This window comes from Mesoplodon mirus (genome assembly GCF_964341445.2).
Source record: "Mesoplodon mirus genome assembly, chromosome: 2".
Lineage (NCBI taxonomy): Eukaryota > Metazoa > Chordata > Mammalia > Artiodactyla > Ziphiidae > Mesoplodon > Mesoplodon mirus.
Window position 1 is genome coordinate 20,597,920 of NC_138977.1, and position 18,432 is coordinate 20,616,351.

The window sequence follows — 18,432 nt, forward strand, 5'->3', positions numbered from 1 at the left end:
ATCTTGTGGATCTGTTAAGCATGATCAACGTTACCCTTAGTGTAAGCATTTTATTGATCTGTAAGTGCCTGACACTGTACTAGACTTATGGAAAATAAAAATGAAAACTCAGCAGTCCCTGTCTTCAAAGAACTTTCATACTAGAGTTAAGCATTTGTTATGTATTTCTGGCTTTTGAAAATCAGGAAGAGTTGCATTACTCTGGTTTCCAAAACTGAAAAGTAGATTTCTCCATATGTGAGAGGCAAATTTATAGTTCAAAACAGCTAAAAGTTCATTTGTAGGTAATCATTTGCAGATAATATTTTTTTCTTATTAAATACACATACTTGGAGATGATCACTTTTTCCTTGTTAAATACATGTAGATGTAACCATACTGGAGACTTAAATACTCAGCCATTTTCCTTTATAGATTTTGGTTGAAGAGAATTGACTTGCTTGTTTGATTTTTAAAAATTACTCCAGAAAAAAATAGAAGATGAAATTTCAAAAAAAGGAAATTTATGAAATACCACTATATCTGGAAATTAATGCTGACACTTACCATTTTTTGTCCAGAGCAAAGAAAGTATTCTCTTAGCATGCTTAACGTGATGGTGGGGGAGTTGTTATCTGGGCCAGTTTCCATGGTTGAGCATAGTACCCAGGCCATCTGTTGCAAATGAAGAAGGGAAGAATTTCACAGCAGCCTGTGAGCCCACTGGTAATCAGTTCATTCGCATTTTGTCATGTCATTTTCACTATGTATATTTTACTGACTCAGGGTCTTGAAAATTATCTTTATAAAAGTCATTCTTACATCTGACTTGAGTACTAGAAGTGATATACCATATTGCCTGATGTGAATTAATCTAGGGCATAGACTTAAATATACTGTATATGTATTACAAGAAATATTAATAAACTAATATCCTGTGGCTGGTTAAGGCATCTCTGTAGATCAAATTTAAGAGATGGGGTTCATACAGAGACTAGGGTGATATATTGACAAAATACTGGATTTATGACATGATGAAAACATTCCAAATGATAGAAATCTTTCTTAATAAGTTACATATTAAGTGTCATTTAACAAATACCTTGAAAAATCAATACTTTATGAAGTCTTAAACCAAGACATAGAATTACTTCTCTTTCCTTAGAGTGATCCTCTTGTTTTAAAATTCCAAATTAAGGAAATGCAAAATTAGTTTATCTATACATTTTCTAAATATATCAGATCATTACTGTTTTTTTTCCCCAGCACTTAACAGAACCGTTTGACTTGAAAACACACGTGTGACTTTTTCTCAACGTCCATTAGTCTTCCCAATAGTTTACAATAAAATAATCAGAAGAAATTTTTTTGAAAGCAGTTCATATCATTTTATCCACATTTGAACTTCCCTGAAGTCAGGGATGAAGTGAAGTATGAAGAGATATATGCATTGGCCTGGCAGGGTAATCAATTTTTAGTGCTTCTCTATCTTCCTATAGGATGTGAATATATAAGTACTTTTGCTACATTACTGAATAAGGTAAGGTGGTAGACAGTCATCTTTCCTGCTAAAGGAACAAGGTGTCTTACAATCATCCTTCCTTCTAAAGGAACAAGTCTCCCCTTCTAAAACAATAACTGAAAGAAAGACTTTTTATATTTTACATACCTGAATAAACATATTGTTATGAAATACATACATGTTGTTGTATGTATAAATATACACCAATAGTAAAAAAAAAATCAAGTTGACCCTCTGCCTTCATGAGTAATAAAAATTAAAAACAACAGTAACATTTTACAGGATTTGAGTCTGATATTTTGTGGCACTTTATTGATTATCAGCACTGTCCGTCATTACATATAACAGTAAGTGCTTTGGAAGAGAAAAACAAGAAAAAATGGAATAAGGCCTTCAAGACATCAGCTTCACGCTGATGGATTTGTCAATACCTCAGTTCCCCATTCCTTTGCCTTTCTGAACTATGTTTATTTAAGCAGTCTTAAGTGTCTTTGCATATTGACTAAAGAAGCTGAAATTGATGGAAATCAGGTTATCCTTTAGTAAGCTGACAATTTGGGTCCTTGATGTTCAACAATTGAAAAACCAGAAATGATGCCTTGCCAGAAGAAAGTAAATTAAGGAAGTAAAGTGAGAAAGCAAGTTAGGGACAGGAAACATCATTTACACTGTAGGGTCAGTAATTTATAATTGTGGAGCAGTTTTGAAAGTTAGTTTTGTCAGTGATGCAAGTGAAGCCAGTTTTGACTGCAAAACAGATTGGTAGAGACCAGATGTCATTACTGTTTGACAGCTGTCACGTAACCTAGATGAAAAAGGTCCCAGGCCAGGATTCTTCATGAGCAAATGTCCCCTTTACCAATGGCCATCTCTCCAAGCAGGGCAACAACTGAATGAGCAATGCAATGAGTTCCAAGATAACATCTTAGCAACCAGTTTTCAACTACCAACACCATAAACTGAATTTGCTGCTGAATCTGTGTGCTTTTAAAGAACTTGTAAAAACTTTTAATTTTGGCCTCAGAGTTTTGACCTTATATATTAGCCCAGGGTACTTAATCAACTTAGGGAATTAATAGTAGTTTTGTTCTCCACTATCTCTCTCTCATAGGAAGAAAAATATCAGGCCTAACTTAAGTATAGTGTATTAGACTCCGTTGACTTTTGTGAAATATAATAATAGGGTTTTTAAAGGCACTTTTATTATTTTCTGTTTTTTATTTGGAATCATGCAGAGCCCAAGTTAAAGGAAAACATACCTCAAAGCAGGCAAATATCTCTGATGGTTTTGGGATTTTGTTTATTCTGTGGTGTTGGGACAGCAGGGTGGGAGAAATATGTTTAATAAATTTCAGTGGTATAAAAAATGAGACTTTCGTTCTTCATGTTATTACTCTAATATTATTAATATTCTAATGAGAATAGGTGTGACTAGTCATATAACACATATGGAATTTGAGATATAGTTTCCAAATAAGACTAAACAGCATTCCTAGACTCTAGGCTCGACTGTGGAACTAATAATGGTTGACTTGATGCTGTCATCTGTATTTCCAGTGTTGAGAATAATTCCGAGCTTAATAAATATGTTTGGTTGAATGAATGAATATGTCGTGAAGTGGCATCTTTTGAAAATAATGACAGATTTGAGTCTGAGCTTAAAGATTTTTAATTCATATTTCTGTATTTCTTTTCAGCTCCTTGCATAGGATTCAAGGTTTACCTAAGAGACTTATACTTTTCTTTTTTTTTTTTAACATCTTTATTGGAGTGTAATTGCTTTACAGTGGTGTGTTAGTTTCTGCTTTATAACAAAGTGAATCAGCTATACATATACATATGTTCCCATATCTCTTCCCTCTTGCCTCTCCTTCCCACCATCCCTATCCCACCCCTCTAGGTGGACACAAAGCACCGAGCAAATCTCCCTGTCCTATGTGGCTGCTTCCCACTAGCTATCTGTTTTACATTTGGTAGTGTATATATGTCCATGCCACTCTCTCACTTCGTCCCAGCTTACCCTTCCCCCACCCCCCCTCAAGTCCATTCTCTGCATCTGTGTCTTTATTCCTGTCCTGCCCCTAGGTTCTTCATAACCATTTTTTTAATTTTAATTTTTTTGTTTTCTTTAGATTCCATATATATGTGTTAGCATACGGTATTTGTTTTACTCTTTCTGACTCACTTCACTCTGTATCATAGACTGTAGGTCCATCCACCTCACTACAAATAGCTCAATTTTGTTTTTCTTCTATGGCTGAGTAATATTCAATTGTATATATGTGCCACATCTTCTTATCCATTCATCTGTTGATGGACACTTAGGTTGCTTCCATGTCCTGGCTGTTGTACATAGAGCTGCAATGAACATTGTGGTATATGACTCTTTTTGAATTATGGTTTTCTCAGGGTATATGCCTAGTGGGAATGTTGGGTCATATGGTAGTTCTATTTACTTTTGTAAGGAAGTTCCATACTGTTCTCCATAGTGGTTGTATCAATTTACATTCCCACCAACAGTGCAAGAGGGTTCCCTTTTCTCCACATCCTTTCCAGCATTTATTGTTTGTAGATTTTTTAATGATGGACATTCTGACTGGTGTGAGGTGATACCTTATTGTAGTTTTGATTAGCATTTCTCTAATGATTAGTGATGTTGAGCATTCTTTCACGTGTTTGTTGGCAATCTGTATATCTTCTTTAGAGAAATGTCTATTTAGGTCTTCTGCCCATTTTTGGATTGGGCTGTTTCTTTTATTGATATTGAACTGCATGAGCTGCTTATAAATTTTGGAGATTAATCCTTTGTCAGTTGCTTCATTTAGAAATATTTTCTCCCATTCTGAGGGTTCTCTTTTCAACTTGTTTATGATTTCCTTTGCTGTGCAAAAGCTTTTAAGATTAATTAGGTCCCATTTGTTTATTTTTCTTTTTATTTCCATTTCCCTAGGAGGTGGGTCAAAAAGGATTCTTGCTGTGATTTATGTCATAGAGTGTTCTGCCTATGTTTTCCTCTAAGAGTTTTATAGTGTCAGACCTTACATTTAGGTCTTTAATCGATGTTGAGCTTATTTTTTTGTATGGTGTTAGGGAGTGTTCTAATTTCATTCTTTTACTTGTAGCGGTCCAGTTTTCCCACCACCACTTATTGAAGAGGCTGTCTTTTCTCCATTTTATATTCTTGCTTCCTTTATCAAAAATAAGTTGACCATATGTACGTGGGTTGATCTCTGGGCTTTCTATCCTGTTCCATTGATCTATCTTTCTGTTTTTGTGCCAGTACCATACTGTCTCGATTACTATAGCTTTGTAGTATAGTCTGAAGTCAGGGAGCCTGATTCCTCCAGCTCCGTTTTTCTTTCTCAAGAATGCTTTGGCTATTCGGGGTCTTTTGTGTTTCCATACAAATTGTGAAGTTTTTTGTTCTAGTTATGTAAAAATTGCCATTGGTAGTTTGATAAGGATTTCATTGAATCTGTAGATTGCTTTGGGTAGTATAGTCACTTTCACAATGTTGATTCTTCCAATCCAAGAACATGGTATATGTCTACATCTGTTTGTGTCATCTTTAATTTCTTTCACCAGTGTCTTAAAGTTCTCTGCACGCAGGTCATTTGTCTCCTTAGGTAGGTTTATTCCTAGGTATTTTATTCTTTTTGTTGCAGTGGTAAATGGGAGCGTTCCCTTAATTTCTCTTTCAGATTTTTCATCATTAGTGTATGGAAATGCAAGAGATTTCTGGGCATTAATTTTGTATCCTGCTACTTTACCAAATTCATGGATTAGCTCTAGTGGTTTTCTGGTAGCATCGTTAGGATTCTCTATGTATAGTATCATGTCATCTGCAAAAAGTGACAGCTTTACTTCTTGTTTTCCAGTTTGTGTTCCTTTTATTTCTTTTTCTTCTCTGATTGCTGTGGCTAAAACTTCCAAAACTATGTTGAATAATAGTGGTGAGATTGGGCAGCCTTGTCTTGTTCCTGATCTTAGTAGAAATGGTTTCAGTTTTTCACCATTGAGAGCAACGTTGGCTGTGGGTTTGTCATATATGGCCTTTATTATGTTGACGTAAGTTCCCTCTATGCCTACTTTCTGGAGGGTTTTTATCATAAATGGGCATTGAATTTTGTCGAAAGTTTTTCATCTGTTGAGATAATCATATGGTTTTTCTCCTTCAATTTGTTAATATGGTGTATCAAATTGATTGATTTGCGTATATTGAAGAATCCTTGCATTCCTGGGATAAACCCCACTTGATCATGGTGTATGATCCTTTTAATGTGCTGTCGGATTCTGAATGCTAGTACTTTGTTGAGGATATTTGCATCTATGTTCATCAGTGATATTGGCCTGTAGTTTTCTTTCTTTGTGACATCTTTTTCTGGTTTGGTAACAGGGTGATGGTGGCCTCATTGAATGAGTTTGGGAGTGTTCCTCCCTCTGCTATATTTTGGAAGAGTTTGAGAAGTATAGGTGTTACCTCTTCTCTAAATGTTTGAGAGAATTCGCCTGTGAAGCCATCGGTCCCTGGTTCAGTCTTGGCAGATTGTGCTTTTCTAAGAATTTGTCCATTTCTTCCAGGTTGTCCATTTTATTGGCCTATAGTTGCTTGTAGTAATCTCTTATGATCCTTTGTATTTTTGCAGTATCAGTTGTTACTTCTTTTTCATTTATAATTCTATTGATTTGAGTCCTCTCCCTTTTTTTCTTGATAAGTCTGGCTAATGGTTTATCAATTTTGTTTATCTTCTCAAAGAACCAGCTTTTAGTTTTATTGATCTTTGCTGCTGTTTCCTTCAGTTCTTTTTCATTTATTTCTTAACTGATCTTCATGATTTCTTTCCTTCTGCTAATTTTGGGGTTTTTTTGTTCTTCTTTCTCTAATTGCTTTAGGTTTAAGTTTAGGTTGTTTATTTGAGGTGTTTCTTGTTTCTTGAGGTAGGGTTGTATTGCTATAGACTTCCCCCTTAGAACTGCTTTTGTTGCATCACATAGGTTTTGGATCATCTTGTTTTCATTGTCAGTTGTTCCTAGGTACTTTTTTATTTCCTCTTTGATTTCTTTAGTGATCTCTTGGTTATTAAGTAGTGTATTGTTTAACCTCTGTGTGTTTGTATTTTTTACAAGTTTTTTCCTGTAATTGATATCTAGTCTCATAGCATTGTGGTCGGAAAGGATACTTGATATGATTTCAATTTTCTTAAATTGACCAAGGCTTGATTTGTGACCCAAGATATGGTCTATCCTGGAAAACGTTCCGTGAACACTTGAGAAGAAGTGTATTCTGTTATTTTTGGATGGAATGTCCTATAAATCTCAATTAAGTCCATCTTTTTTAATGTGTCATTTAAAGCTTGTATTTCCTTATTTCTTTTCATTTTGGATGATCTATCCAGTAGTGAAAGTGGGGTGTTAAAGTCCCCTACTATGATTGTGTTACTGTCGATCTCCCCTTTTATGGCTGTTAGCATTTGCCTTATGTATTGAGGTGCTCCTATGTTGGGTGCCTACATATTTACAATTGTTATATCTTCTTCTTGAATTGATCCCTTGATCATTATGTAGTGTCCTTCTTTGTCTCTTGTAATAGTCTTTATTTTAAAATCTGTTTTATCTGATAGAGAATTGCTACTCCAGTGTTCTTTTAATTTCCATTTCCATGGAATATCTTTTTCCATCCCCTCATTTTCCATCTGTATGTGTCCCTAGGTCTGAAGTGGGTCTCTTGTAACAGCATATATATGGGTCTTGTTTTTGTATCCATTCAGCCAGTGTATGTCTTTTGGTTGGAGCATTTAATCCATTTACATTTAAGGTAATTATCGATATGTATATTCCTATGACCATTTTCTTAATTGTTTTTGGGTTTGTTATTGTAGGTCTTTTCCTTCTCTTGTGTTTCCTGCCTAGAGAAGTTACTTTAGCATTTGTTGTAAAGCTGGTTTGGTGGTGCTTAATTCTCGTAGCTTTTGCTTCTCTCTAAAGGTTTTAATTTCTCCGTCGAATCTGAGTGAGATCCTGCTGCATAGAGTAATCTTGGTTTTAGGTTTTTCTCTTTCATCACTTTAAATATGTCCTGCCACTCCTGGCTTGAATCGTTTCTGCTGAAAGATCAACTGTTAACCTTATGGAGATTCCCTTGTATGTCATTTGTTGTTTTTCCCTTGCTGCTTTTAATATTTTTTCTGTGTATTTAATTTTTGATAGTTTGATTAATAAGTGTCTTAGCATGTTTCACCTTGGATTTATCCTGTATGGGACTCTCTGTGCTTCCTGGTGTTGAGTGACTATTTCCTTTCTCATATTAGGGAAGTTTTCAACTATGATCTCTTCAAGTATTTTCTCAGTTCCTTTCTTTCTGTCTTCTTTTTCTGGGACCCCTATAATTCAACTGTTGGTGCATTTAATGTTGTCCCAGACGTCTCTGAAACTGTCCTCAATTCTTTATTTTCTTTATTCTGCTCTGCAGTAGTCATTTCCACTATTTTATCTAACAGGTCACTTATCTGTTCTTCTGCTATTGTTTCCTTCTAGAGAATTTTTTATTTCATTTATTGTGTTGTTCATCATGGTTTGCTCATTAGTTCTTCTTGGTCCTTGTTAAACGTTTCTTGTATTTTCTCCATTCTATTTCCAGAATTTTGGATCATCTTTACTGTCACTACTCTGAATTCTTTTTCAGGTAGACTGCCTATTTCCTCTTCGTTTGTTTAGTCTGGTGGGTTTTTACCTTGCTTATTTAACTGCTATGTGTTTCTCTGTCTTCTCATTTTACTTAACTTACTGTGTTTGGGGTCTCCTTTTCACAGGCTGCAGGTTTGTAGTTCCCGTTGTTTTTGGTGTCTGCCCCCAGTGGCTATGGTTGGGTCAATGGGTTTTGTAGGCTTCGTTGTGCAGGGTACTAGTGCCTGTGTTCTGGTGGGTGAGGCTTGATCTTGTCTTTCTGGTGGACAGGACTGCGTCCGGTGGTGTGTTTTGGGGTGTCTGTGACCTAATTATGCTTTTAGGCAGCCTCTCTGCTAATGGGTGGTGTTGTGTTCCTGTCTTGCTAGTTGTTTGGCATGGGGTGTCCAGCACTGCAGCTTTCTGGTCGTTGAGTGGAGCTGGGTCTTAGAATTGAGATGGAGATCTCTCAGAGAGCTTTCGCCATTTGATATTACGTGGGAGCCGGGAGGTCTCTGGTGGGCCAGTGTCCTGAACTTGCCTCTGCCACCTCAGAGGCACAGGCGTGACATCCAGCCAGAGCACCAAGACCCTGTCATCCACACAGCTCAAAAGAAAAGGAAGAAAGAAAGAATGAAAGAAAGAAAGAAAGAAAGAAAGAAAAAAAAACAAAATAAAGTAAAATAAAGTTATTAAAAGTAAAAAATTTTTTAAGTAATTAAAAAAAAGAAAAACAGAAAGAAAGAAGAGAGCAATGAAACCAAAAACCAAATCCACCATGGTACAAGTGCTAAAAGCTATATATACAAAAACAAAAACAAACCAAAAAAAAAAAAAAAAAAGGACAGAGCTATACAGACCAAATCACACAAAGAAGCATACACATACACACTCACAAAAAGACAAAAAGGAAAAAAATATATATATATTGTTGCTCCCCAAGTCCACTGCCTCAATTTTGGGATGATTTGTTGTCTATTCAGGTATTCCACAGACGCAGGGTACATCAAGTTGATTGTGGAGATTTAATCCGCTGCTCCTGAGGCTGCTGGGAGAGATTTCCCTTTCTCTTCTGTGTTCACACAGTTCCTGGGATTCAGCTTTGGATCTGAACCCGCCTCTGCGGGTAGGTCGCCTGAGGGCGTCTGTTCTTCGCTCAGACATGACGTGGTTAAAGTAGCAGCTGCTTCGGGGGCTCTGGCTCACTCCGGCCGGGGGGGAGGGAGGGGCACGGAGGCGGGGCAAGCCTGCTGCGGCAGAGACCGGCGTGACGTTGCACCAGCCCGAGGCGCACCGTGAGTTCTCCCGGGGAAGTTGTCCCTGGATCACGGGACCCTGGCGGTGGCGGGCTGCACAGGCTCCCGGGAGGGGAGGTGTGGAGAGTGACCTGTGCTCGCACACAGGCTTCTTGGTGGCGGCAGCTGCAGGCTTATCGTCTCATGCCCGTCTCTGGGGTCCGCGCTGTTAGCCGCGGCTCGCGCCCGTCTCTGGAGCTCCTTTAAGCGGCGCTCTTAATCCCCTCTCCTCGCGCACCAGGAAACAAACAGGGAAGAAAAAGTCTCTTGCCTCTTCGGCAGCTCCAGACTTTTTCCCCTTTTTCCCGGGCTCCCTCCCGGCTAGCCGTGGTGCAGTAACCCCTTCAGGCTGTGTTCACGCCGCCAGCCCCAGTCCTCTCCCTGCTCTCCGACCAAAGCCCGAGCCTCAGCTCCCAGCCCCGCCCGCCCCAGCGGGTGAGCAGACAAGCCTTTTGGGCTGGTGAGTGTAGGTCTGCACCGATCCTCTGTGCGGGAATCTCTCCGCTTTGCCCTCCGCACCCTGTTGCTGTGCTCTCCTCCGGGGCTCCGAAGCTTCCCGCCTCCGCCACTCGCAGTCTCCGCCCGCGAAGGGCCTTCATGGTGTGTGGAAACCTTTTCTCCTTCACGGCTCCCTCCCACTGGCGCAGATCCCGTCCCTATCCTTTTGTCTCTGTTTTTTTCTTGCCCTACCCAGGTACGTGGGGAGTTTCTTGCCTTTTGGGAGGTCTGAGGTCTTCTGCCAGCGTTCAGTAGGTGATCTGTAGGCGCTGTTCCACGTGTAGATGTATTTATGATGTATCTGTGGGGAGGAAGTGATCTTCATGTCTTATTCTTCTGCCATGTTGAAGGTCGAGCCTTACACTTTTCAAATAAATTTTTCTAATGAAGTTCCTGTTGCTTTTGTCAGCTCTCAAGGCTAACACGGTGTAGTGGGAGGTGCAGTGCTATGTTGGGAAGATCACAGTTTTCGAGGGAGACAAAATTGGGTTCTGATTCCAGTTTAGCTATTTACCACCTGTGTTTTCAGGCAGTAAATAGCAGAACTGGGATCAGGTATCCTCCTGGATGTTGAGTTGTGCCATGTGTAAAAATGAGAATAATCATCTAAATCCTTCATTGAACAAGCAGTCAGTAGACCTAACATACTGCCTGGTTCATAGCAGGCACTGAGATTACGTAACTAGATGATTTATGAATCATTATTGTTATCCAACCAGGTTTGTTTGCCCAATATGCGGCAAGTCAAAATGCAGAGATGCCTAGGTTTGCAGGAAAGAGAGGGTTTATTCACAAGGCAGCCAAGTAATGAGGAACAAGTCTCAGAACCACCTCCACAAAGGCAATGGCTTGAGGGTATTTATGAGGAAAAATAAAGAAGCAGGGTGGTCTAAGGCATGGGGAGCCTGGGGAAAGATGATTGGAAAAAGGTGCAGTAATTGTTGTTCCACACAGGTGTAACTCATCTACAGGCTTCTGTTCACTCAAAAATGAAGGCCCTTTGCAAGATCTGAGGGTAGAGTTTTCAGCCCTCTGATGTCAAAAGATCACCCAGTGAACACTCACGTGTGCCCAGTTGAAGGGTCAGTGGTCCTATCCAGTTTTAACCAGCTCAGCACAGAGTAGACACAGCTAACTGCAAGTTCCTGGAAAATGACTCAGGCAAACATCTTATTGTTTAGGCGAGGTGATCTTGGAGGACATGCAAGTCTTTTGTAGACCTTGATTTTTTGCAGACCTTGATTAATGAAATGGATTTGACTAATGATTACCCACAGTTTCATTATTTTTGAAAGAGTAGCAAGTGAAAGGAAAATGGCTACAATGTTTTGAACATTTTTCACTTTCTTCTTGTTTTACCAGAGGACGACTTTTTTCATGAACTCCCAGAAACCTTTCCATCTGATCCACCTGAGCCTCTGCCACATTTCCTTATTGAGCCTGAAGAAGCTTATATTGTGAAGAATAAGCCTGTGAACCTGTATTGTAAAGCCAGTCCCGCCACCCAGATCTACTTCAAGTGCAATAGTGAATGGGTTCATCAGAAGGACCACATAGTAGATGAAAGGGTAGACGAAACCTCTGGTGAGTTTTCCATTGCATTTCGACTGCTGTTTAGGATTCACTTACTACTTTGGCATGTTGTCATATTGTTCTTTCAGTTATTTAAATTGAAAATAGAATTATTATCCTTTGGTAAAAAGTTTTAAATCAGTTTGGTTAAGATGTGGTGATCTCTTTCCATGCATTGCAAAGTAAAATGTGATGAATAAATCTTGACTTGATTCCTGTTAGACTGCATAGAATTAAGGCATGGTTCATGCTTAAGAAGATAAATAATGAGAGTGAATAGACTGAATTATGGTAAATAAATACCCCAGTAGAAGATGACCTTGAATTTCACTTGTGCGTCAAGTCTGGTGTCAGGTCTAAATATCCTGGGATTGAGGAACATGTTCAATTAAGGATAAATGGTAGATGTTTACATGACTGTCAAATGTTAATTTCCATGCATAGTTTCCCCCTATATATTTTTAAACAATTTTTAAACAGTGTAGACTCAAAATATTCTGTACCTTTAACTTACATCTAAAAATGAATCCTAATTACCTAATTCTTGGCTAAAGTTAAATCAAGAGTGATTGAGAATAGTGATATTGTGGGATCCACAAAGAGAAGTTGTGGGTGTAGACTCCATCTGGGTGGGTCTTCGTCAGAGTATCTTTGCTTCTGGCATTGTTAAAACTCCTGGCTTTATTGCTCTGTAGACATCATTCTTAATAGTAAAATACTAAAGGCAAAGAGGATGAAGTAGATCTTAATAAACAGTGGGATTTACACTGGCTATAAAGGAAACTTTCTTGGTAGGAAATCTTTATTCCACAATGGGTAAGTTAAGATAGTTCTGGAAACCCCTAGAGTTATTTTAAACTTAAAAGATATATATCTTTCTATAGTGATTCAGCAGTTTTTGGTCTCCAGTAGGGAGAATCACAATTTGAACTTTCACATCCCTTCTAGATCTGTGATTTTACATTGATATGTATTTTAAAAATTAAGACTTTATTGATCAATATGTCCAAGCTAAATAGTGACAAGTATGATAAAAGTGAAAGCATTTAAATATCTTCATTTTCTTTCATAAATATCTCTACGTACCAAAATGGATACATGTTTTCAAAATTCAATTGTAATTAATTCATATTTGTATCCAAATGTTGGTTAATGAGGGGCAAGCAGTGACCAGCATTTGAAGGAAATCTGCTTTCAGTGTCTCTAATAATAAAGAGCTCTTAGGTGATGGAGCATAAATAGAACAGACTGTGAGAGGCCTGAGAAGAGGCATCTTTAAAAAAAAAAAGCATGCGAGACATATACTTATGTAACACAAATGGTCATAGAAAATCAGGTGGCAGCTCTACATAATTGTCAATTTGTGAATCAATATGCTCACTGCATGCAAGCTGATGACTATAGAAATAACTGGGTATCCAACTGTATGGTCTCTTCCTTCAGGGAATTGGTCTATTACACCTCTTGGTCTAATTACTGAGTAAATAACTCCACCAGATGTCTTCAAAATCTCATGAATTGAGTTTTATTTGTTTCGGCTCATTTATTTGTAAAGATTTCAAACACACACGTTTTAATAGTAAGAGGAAAAGAAAGAAATCACAAAACTAAAATGAGAGTCATAAACATACTTAGGCTTGTCTTTACTAGATTAATGAAAAAGCTTTTATAGGAAGATTGTGAATAAAGACAAAAGTGCCCTGATCTGGAGCACCTCTAGCAGCTTTATGCTGTCTTGGTAATGTGTGTGTGTGTGTGTGTGTGTGTGTGTGTGTGTGTATTTTTCTTTTCTTTCTTTTTTTTTTTTTTTGCGGCACACGGGCCTCTCACTGTTGTGGCCTCTCCCATTGCGGAGCACAGGCTCAGGACGCACAGGCTCAGCGGCCATGGCTCATGGGCCCAGCCACTCCGCAGCATGTGGGATCTTCCCAGACCGGGGCACGAACCCTTGTCCCCCTGCATCGGCAGGCGGACTCTCAACCACTGCGCCACCAGGGAAGCTCTATTTTTATTTTCTTTTTAAAGGACATTTCCTCTCCATAAAGCATTATATTTTTTACTATTTCCACATAAAATTAATTACTATTGCATATACCCATGATTAAAAATACTTCTTAAAGCAACTATAAATGAAAATATATGGCATGTTTCAAATTCAGAAGGGAATAGATTAGAGCTAAGGAAAGATTTATCAGCCCTAATACTTGCATAGTATTCATATTTAGAGTGGAACACAACATATTTTTTTGTTGTCTTTTGTTTTTATCCAGAACCGTACAAGATAGTGAGCATCCAGGAGAATGATTACCTTTAGATTTAGAAAAAAGACAGAGATACCCACAGATACTAGTATTATTTGGTATTGTTCTTAACACACTAGCCAATGCAATTAGACAAGACAAATAATTGAAAAACATAAAAATTATAAAGCAAGTTGAAAACTATCATTTGGACAAATATGATTTTGTAGGTCTGAAAAACTTATGTAGTTTCATAGGAAAAAATTGAAAAAACATTAAGAGAATATAGAAAAGTGGCTGATAAAAGATATACATAACCCATCAACTTTTCTAAGTACAGTCGATTCAAATTATAATGGAATAAAATATATAATTTACAATAACAATGTAAAAAATGTAGATACAAAGCTATCAAGAAATTTGTAGAATTTTAGAAGAATATAAAAGTCTACTCAGAGACCAAAAAAAAAAAATAGAATGACTTGAATAAATAGAAAGACATATCTTGTTCTTAGATAGAAAGACAATATTTTTAAATGTTTGCTATTTGTAAATGAATCCATAAAGTCACCAACATTGTATGAAAAGTAATTTGTGAAAATAGCTGGAAGAATTATAAAATAGTAGCATAATAAGGAAATATCAGCTTTTTATAAGTGTATTATAAGGCTAAAGAAGTTTGATCGTAGCAAAGAATAAGATACACAGATTAATGGACCAAAATAGAAACCAGGAAATAAAATCTAAGGCATTTTACAATACGTTGAAGATGATTTTTAAACCCACAACGTAGGCAGTTGGAAAAGTAATAAATAAATAAATAAAGTTTGAGTTCTAGATCATTCTTTAGAATAAAATAAATTCTAGATGTTAGGGCGTAACATCATCATCATTATCATCATCACTGTCATCATTGTTGTCATTCGTAGTCATCACCATCGTCACTGGGAGAACATTTTGGCAATTTGTTAGTTGGTTGTTTGGTTTCAATGGTGATCAAAGCTTTTTTAATGAAGACAAAATCCAGAAGCTTTATAAGAAAACATTATTTTTTTAAAAAGCATTATTAAATTTAAATAAAGCAAGAAAACTACAAAAACCAAGGGACAGATACATACTAATCAAAGGGCTAATTTAATTAATATATTACTAGCTCTTAAAATATGTTTAAGAAAAAGATCTGCAACCCAGTATAAAAAATTGAGCAGAGTTTGGAAATGGAGGTATAGGAAAAGAAATGTAAATGGTAAATACACATCTAAGAAAATGTTGTCAAGATCAGCACAGTTCTTAGTGTACAGTGTTGATGAAGGAGTGGGATAGGGGTATTTCATACTTTGTTGATGAGGTTGCAAATTGATATAGTCTTTTTGAAGATCAATTTGAAAATACCTATCAATATTTAAATGTATACACTCTTTCACTCAGTAACTACAAGTTTAGGAACTATCTAAAAATAAAATTCCTGGGCTTCCCTGGTGGCGCAGTGGTTGAGAGCCGGCCTGCCGATGCGGGGGACGCGGGTTCGTGCCCCCGTCCGGGAGGATCCCGCATGCTGCAGAGTGGCTGGGCCCATGGGCCGTGGCCGCTAGGCCTGCGTGTCCGGAGCCTGTGCTCCACAACGGGAGAGGCCGCAACAGTGAGAGGCCCGCAAACCGCAAAAATATATATATATAAATAAAATAAATAAAATAAATAAATAAATAAAATTCCTAATGAGCACAAAGACTTGTATGAAAGGTGGTCCATTGCACCCTTGTTGCAGTTAGCATATCAAGGGCTGTTCAACTCTAGGATGGAATACTGTGCTGCTTTGTAAAACAGTGAGGTTTCTCCATATGTGAAGCTGTAGAAAAATCTCTCAGATAAAATATGAAATGAAAACCAAAGTACAGAACATTGTGTGCAATATGTCCTTATTATGGAAAAAAGAGAATGCACATGTATTTGTCTATGCATTGGGATTTTTTTGAGAAACATACAAGCAGCTGACAGCTCAGAATCTGGGGCAGTAAGATACTTCTTTTATTGTTTGATTTTTGTTCAATCCTGTGAATGTTTTATTTTCTTGATAGATAATGAAACCTGAATTTTAAAAGTCCCAAACTACTTTATTGCGTCTCTTTGCCTGTTATCATAAATCTCCAATCTGTACAACTACTGGAAGTGGGGAGATTTGTAGGCCTCATATTAGAGCTCTTTGCTTTCCTGTGAGATCAGAACACTGTGAATAGAATTGAACTGCTCGGTTTGGGGGTTTTTTCCTCTGAAGTTAGATTCACCTGCAACTTTGGTGCTCAACTCTTCATTTAATACAGTCTGAGTATTGTTTTGTTATGGGCCTTAGAGATTCTTAATATCAAGAAATGTTAGGATACATTGTCTTGAAATATATTACAAATTAGAGAAATTTTCTTGGCATTTTAAAAATCAAATTGGTTCTCAGATGATAGGACAGAGAGAAGTCATTGCAAACAAGTTTGTTTTTATAGGTCCCTCTACCTTAGAATAATGACATCCGGAAGCATGTGGCAATCAGGTACATTGCCTTGCAACTAAGAAAAATCAACCGCATTCAGTAAAATCTCCATCAGAAGTACGTTTTAATTAAAAAACTACAAAATAACAAAACAAAAAAGAATAAAAGTTTCTCTCCAATTCACAAAATTCTTACTTTTAATATGCTCTCTTGCTCTGAAGTATTAAGTAAATGATTATTTATATTCACTGGGCAAAGCTATTCCATTGATCATAAAATATACTGATTAAAGATCATTCATTACTGCTACTGTTTGCTTTTCCATCATTTAAATCACATTTGCACTTCTTGCAAACATGTAATATTAAGAAACAGAAAAGTGGAAAGCAGCATATATTAGATAGTTTAGAAATTTTCAATGTTGAGAAGCTCTTGATTTGATAATATAGTAATAAGTACCCATGTTCCTTTCAGAATTCCAAAGAAATCTAGATCTACTCAAAATTTTATGGTTACATTTTTACAAAAAGCTCAGGCTTGGTTGCTTGCTTTCTATTTACTTGAAGCCTTTTCAACCCTTGTTTCCATGGTACCTAAGATTCACCATTGAAAAGTAAATATTTCCCCTCTGTGAAGAAGCAAGGGAGTTTAGAAAACCTCCGTTGGCTTGAAATTTTACTAAACCCTAGGTTTTTCCTTTTCATCTTGTTTGCTCACAATAGCAGAATATTATCAATAGGACCAACACGACAACAACACAGAGAGTTCCAAGCTTTATACTGAATGTCATGTATTATGACATTTAGTCATCACAGCAATCTTATGAGATAATTTTGGGATTCTCCTTTTGCAAATGAGAAAACTGAGGCTCAGCAGAATAAAGAAACTAATTTGCCCCAGTTGCATAGCTAGGAGGTGACAGAGTCTAGATGTGAACCCAGGGTTCTCTGATTCCAAAGCCTCTGCTCTTGGCCCTGTAGTCAGTGTCTCCCTAAATTCTGCCATAACTTTGAACACAGAACTAAACTGAGCTAAAAAAAGAGCTATGTAATACAATTATCCGTTTTCTCAGGAAAGAAAATCTGGTTCTAAATGTCAGCTAAACATTTATCTTTCATGCTATTCATCTCCCTTCTTGCCTTGTGTCAAGTTTTTCATGTGACCCTTTGTGGTTCTTTAATAATTAAGATAGTGCTTATTAGGATTTGATTATTTTTATTTGTGAAGGTATTTAACATTTGGACAAATAGCAAAATTGGAAAGAATTTCAACTGGTGAGCAAAAGGTGAGCCTTAACAGAAAAAAAGAAATTGATGAAGAGAAACTATACTTGGATACAAATTAAAGTAAATTGCCTTTACTCAAGACAGAGCTTTTTAAAAATATATTGTGCTCACTCAGATCCCCATTTGTTACAAGAGTGTCACAGTTGAAATTCTTTGTCCTCGTCTTCCTATTTTACATCTTTATTCTCTTTATTTTATTCCTCTTTATTCTATTCCATCAGCAAAAACAGAAATCTCAGCTTTATCCCTTCTTTCAGTAGCCAAAGTGATCATCAAATACTGCTAATTCCTTCTCAGAATTCTCCCATAAAACATCCTTCTGTTTTTAATTCTTGCTGCTACTCCCCTAGTATAGGCCTTAATTATATACCTCTTAGATTATTTAAATAGCCTCCTACACTTTCTTGGTGTCAGCCTTTCTCCTCAGCAATTCATTCTCCAGGTAGTTATAGGCCTAAAGAACAGGCCCGAGTGTTTATATCATTCCATTTCTTAAAATATATGTCTTTCCTTTGTCCATGGAATAAAGCATATCCTCCTTGGTCATATATTCAAAAGCTTCAGTACAGTCTGTTCTTAATCAAACTTTCTAGCCTTATTTTAATAGTTTCCCCCCCCCCACATGCTCTGTATGCTAGGCCAGTTTGGTTTTTCCTCTTAAACTGTGTTCAGTGAACCACCAGTGTCTTATAAGTGCTATTTGGGAAAAAAACAAAAAGGAAACAAACAAAAAGCTTTGCAGTCAAATAATTTTGGAAACACTGCAATAATTATTTATTATTTATCCTAATTTCACATCGACGTTTTCTTTAAACACCTGGGTTCACATAGCCAACATAATCCCAGCTGCAATTACAAAAGTTGGTTGGATTGGAGTTCCAGAACTTGGATTTTAGTT

The 18,432-nt window shown here is 37.1% G+C and overlaps 1 protein-coding gene across 3 annotated transcripts in view; it reads left to right on the forward strand.

The window, feature by feature from the left end:
- The window catches only part of UNC5C (unc-5 netrin receptor C), a 399,234-nt gene that overhangs the window by 228,799 nt on the left and 152,003 nt on the right, over nt 1-18,432 (forward strand). For all 3 annotated transcript variants that reach the window (XM_082611396.1, XM_082611395.1, XM_082611397.1), the window contains exon 2: nt 11,320-11,541. In XM_082611396.1, the coding sequence (XP_082467522.1) occupies nt 11,320-11,541 (222 nt within the window). The remainder of the gene's footprint in view (nt 1-11,319; nt 11,542-18,432) is intronic.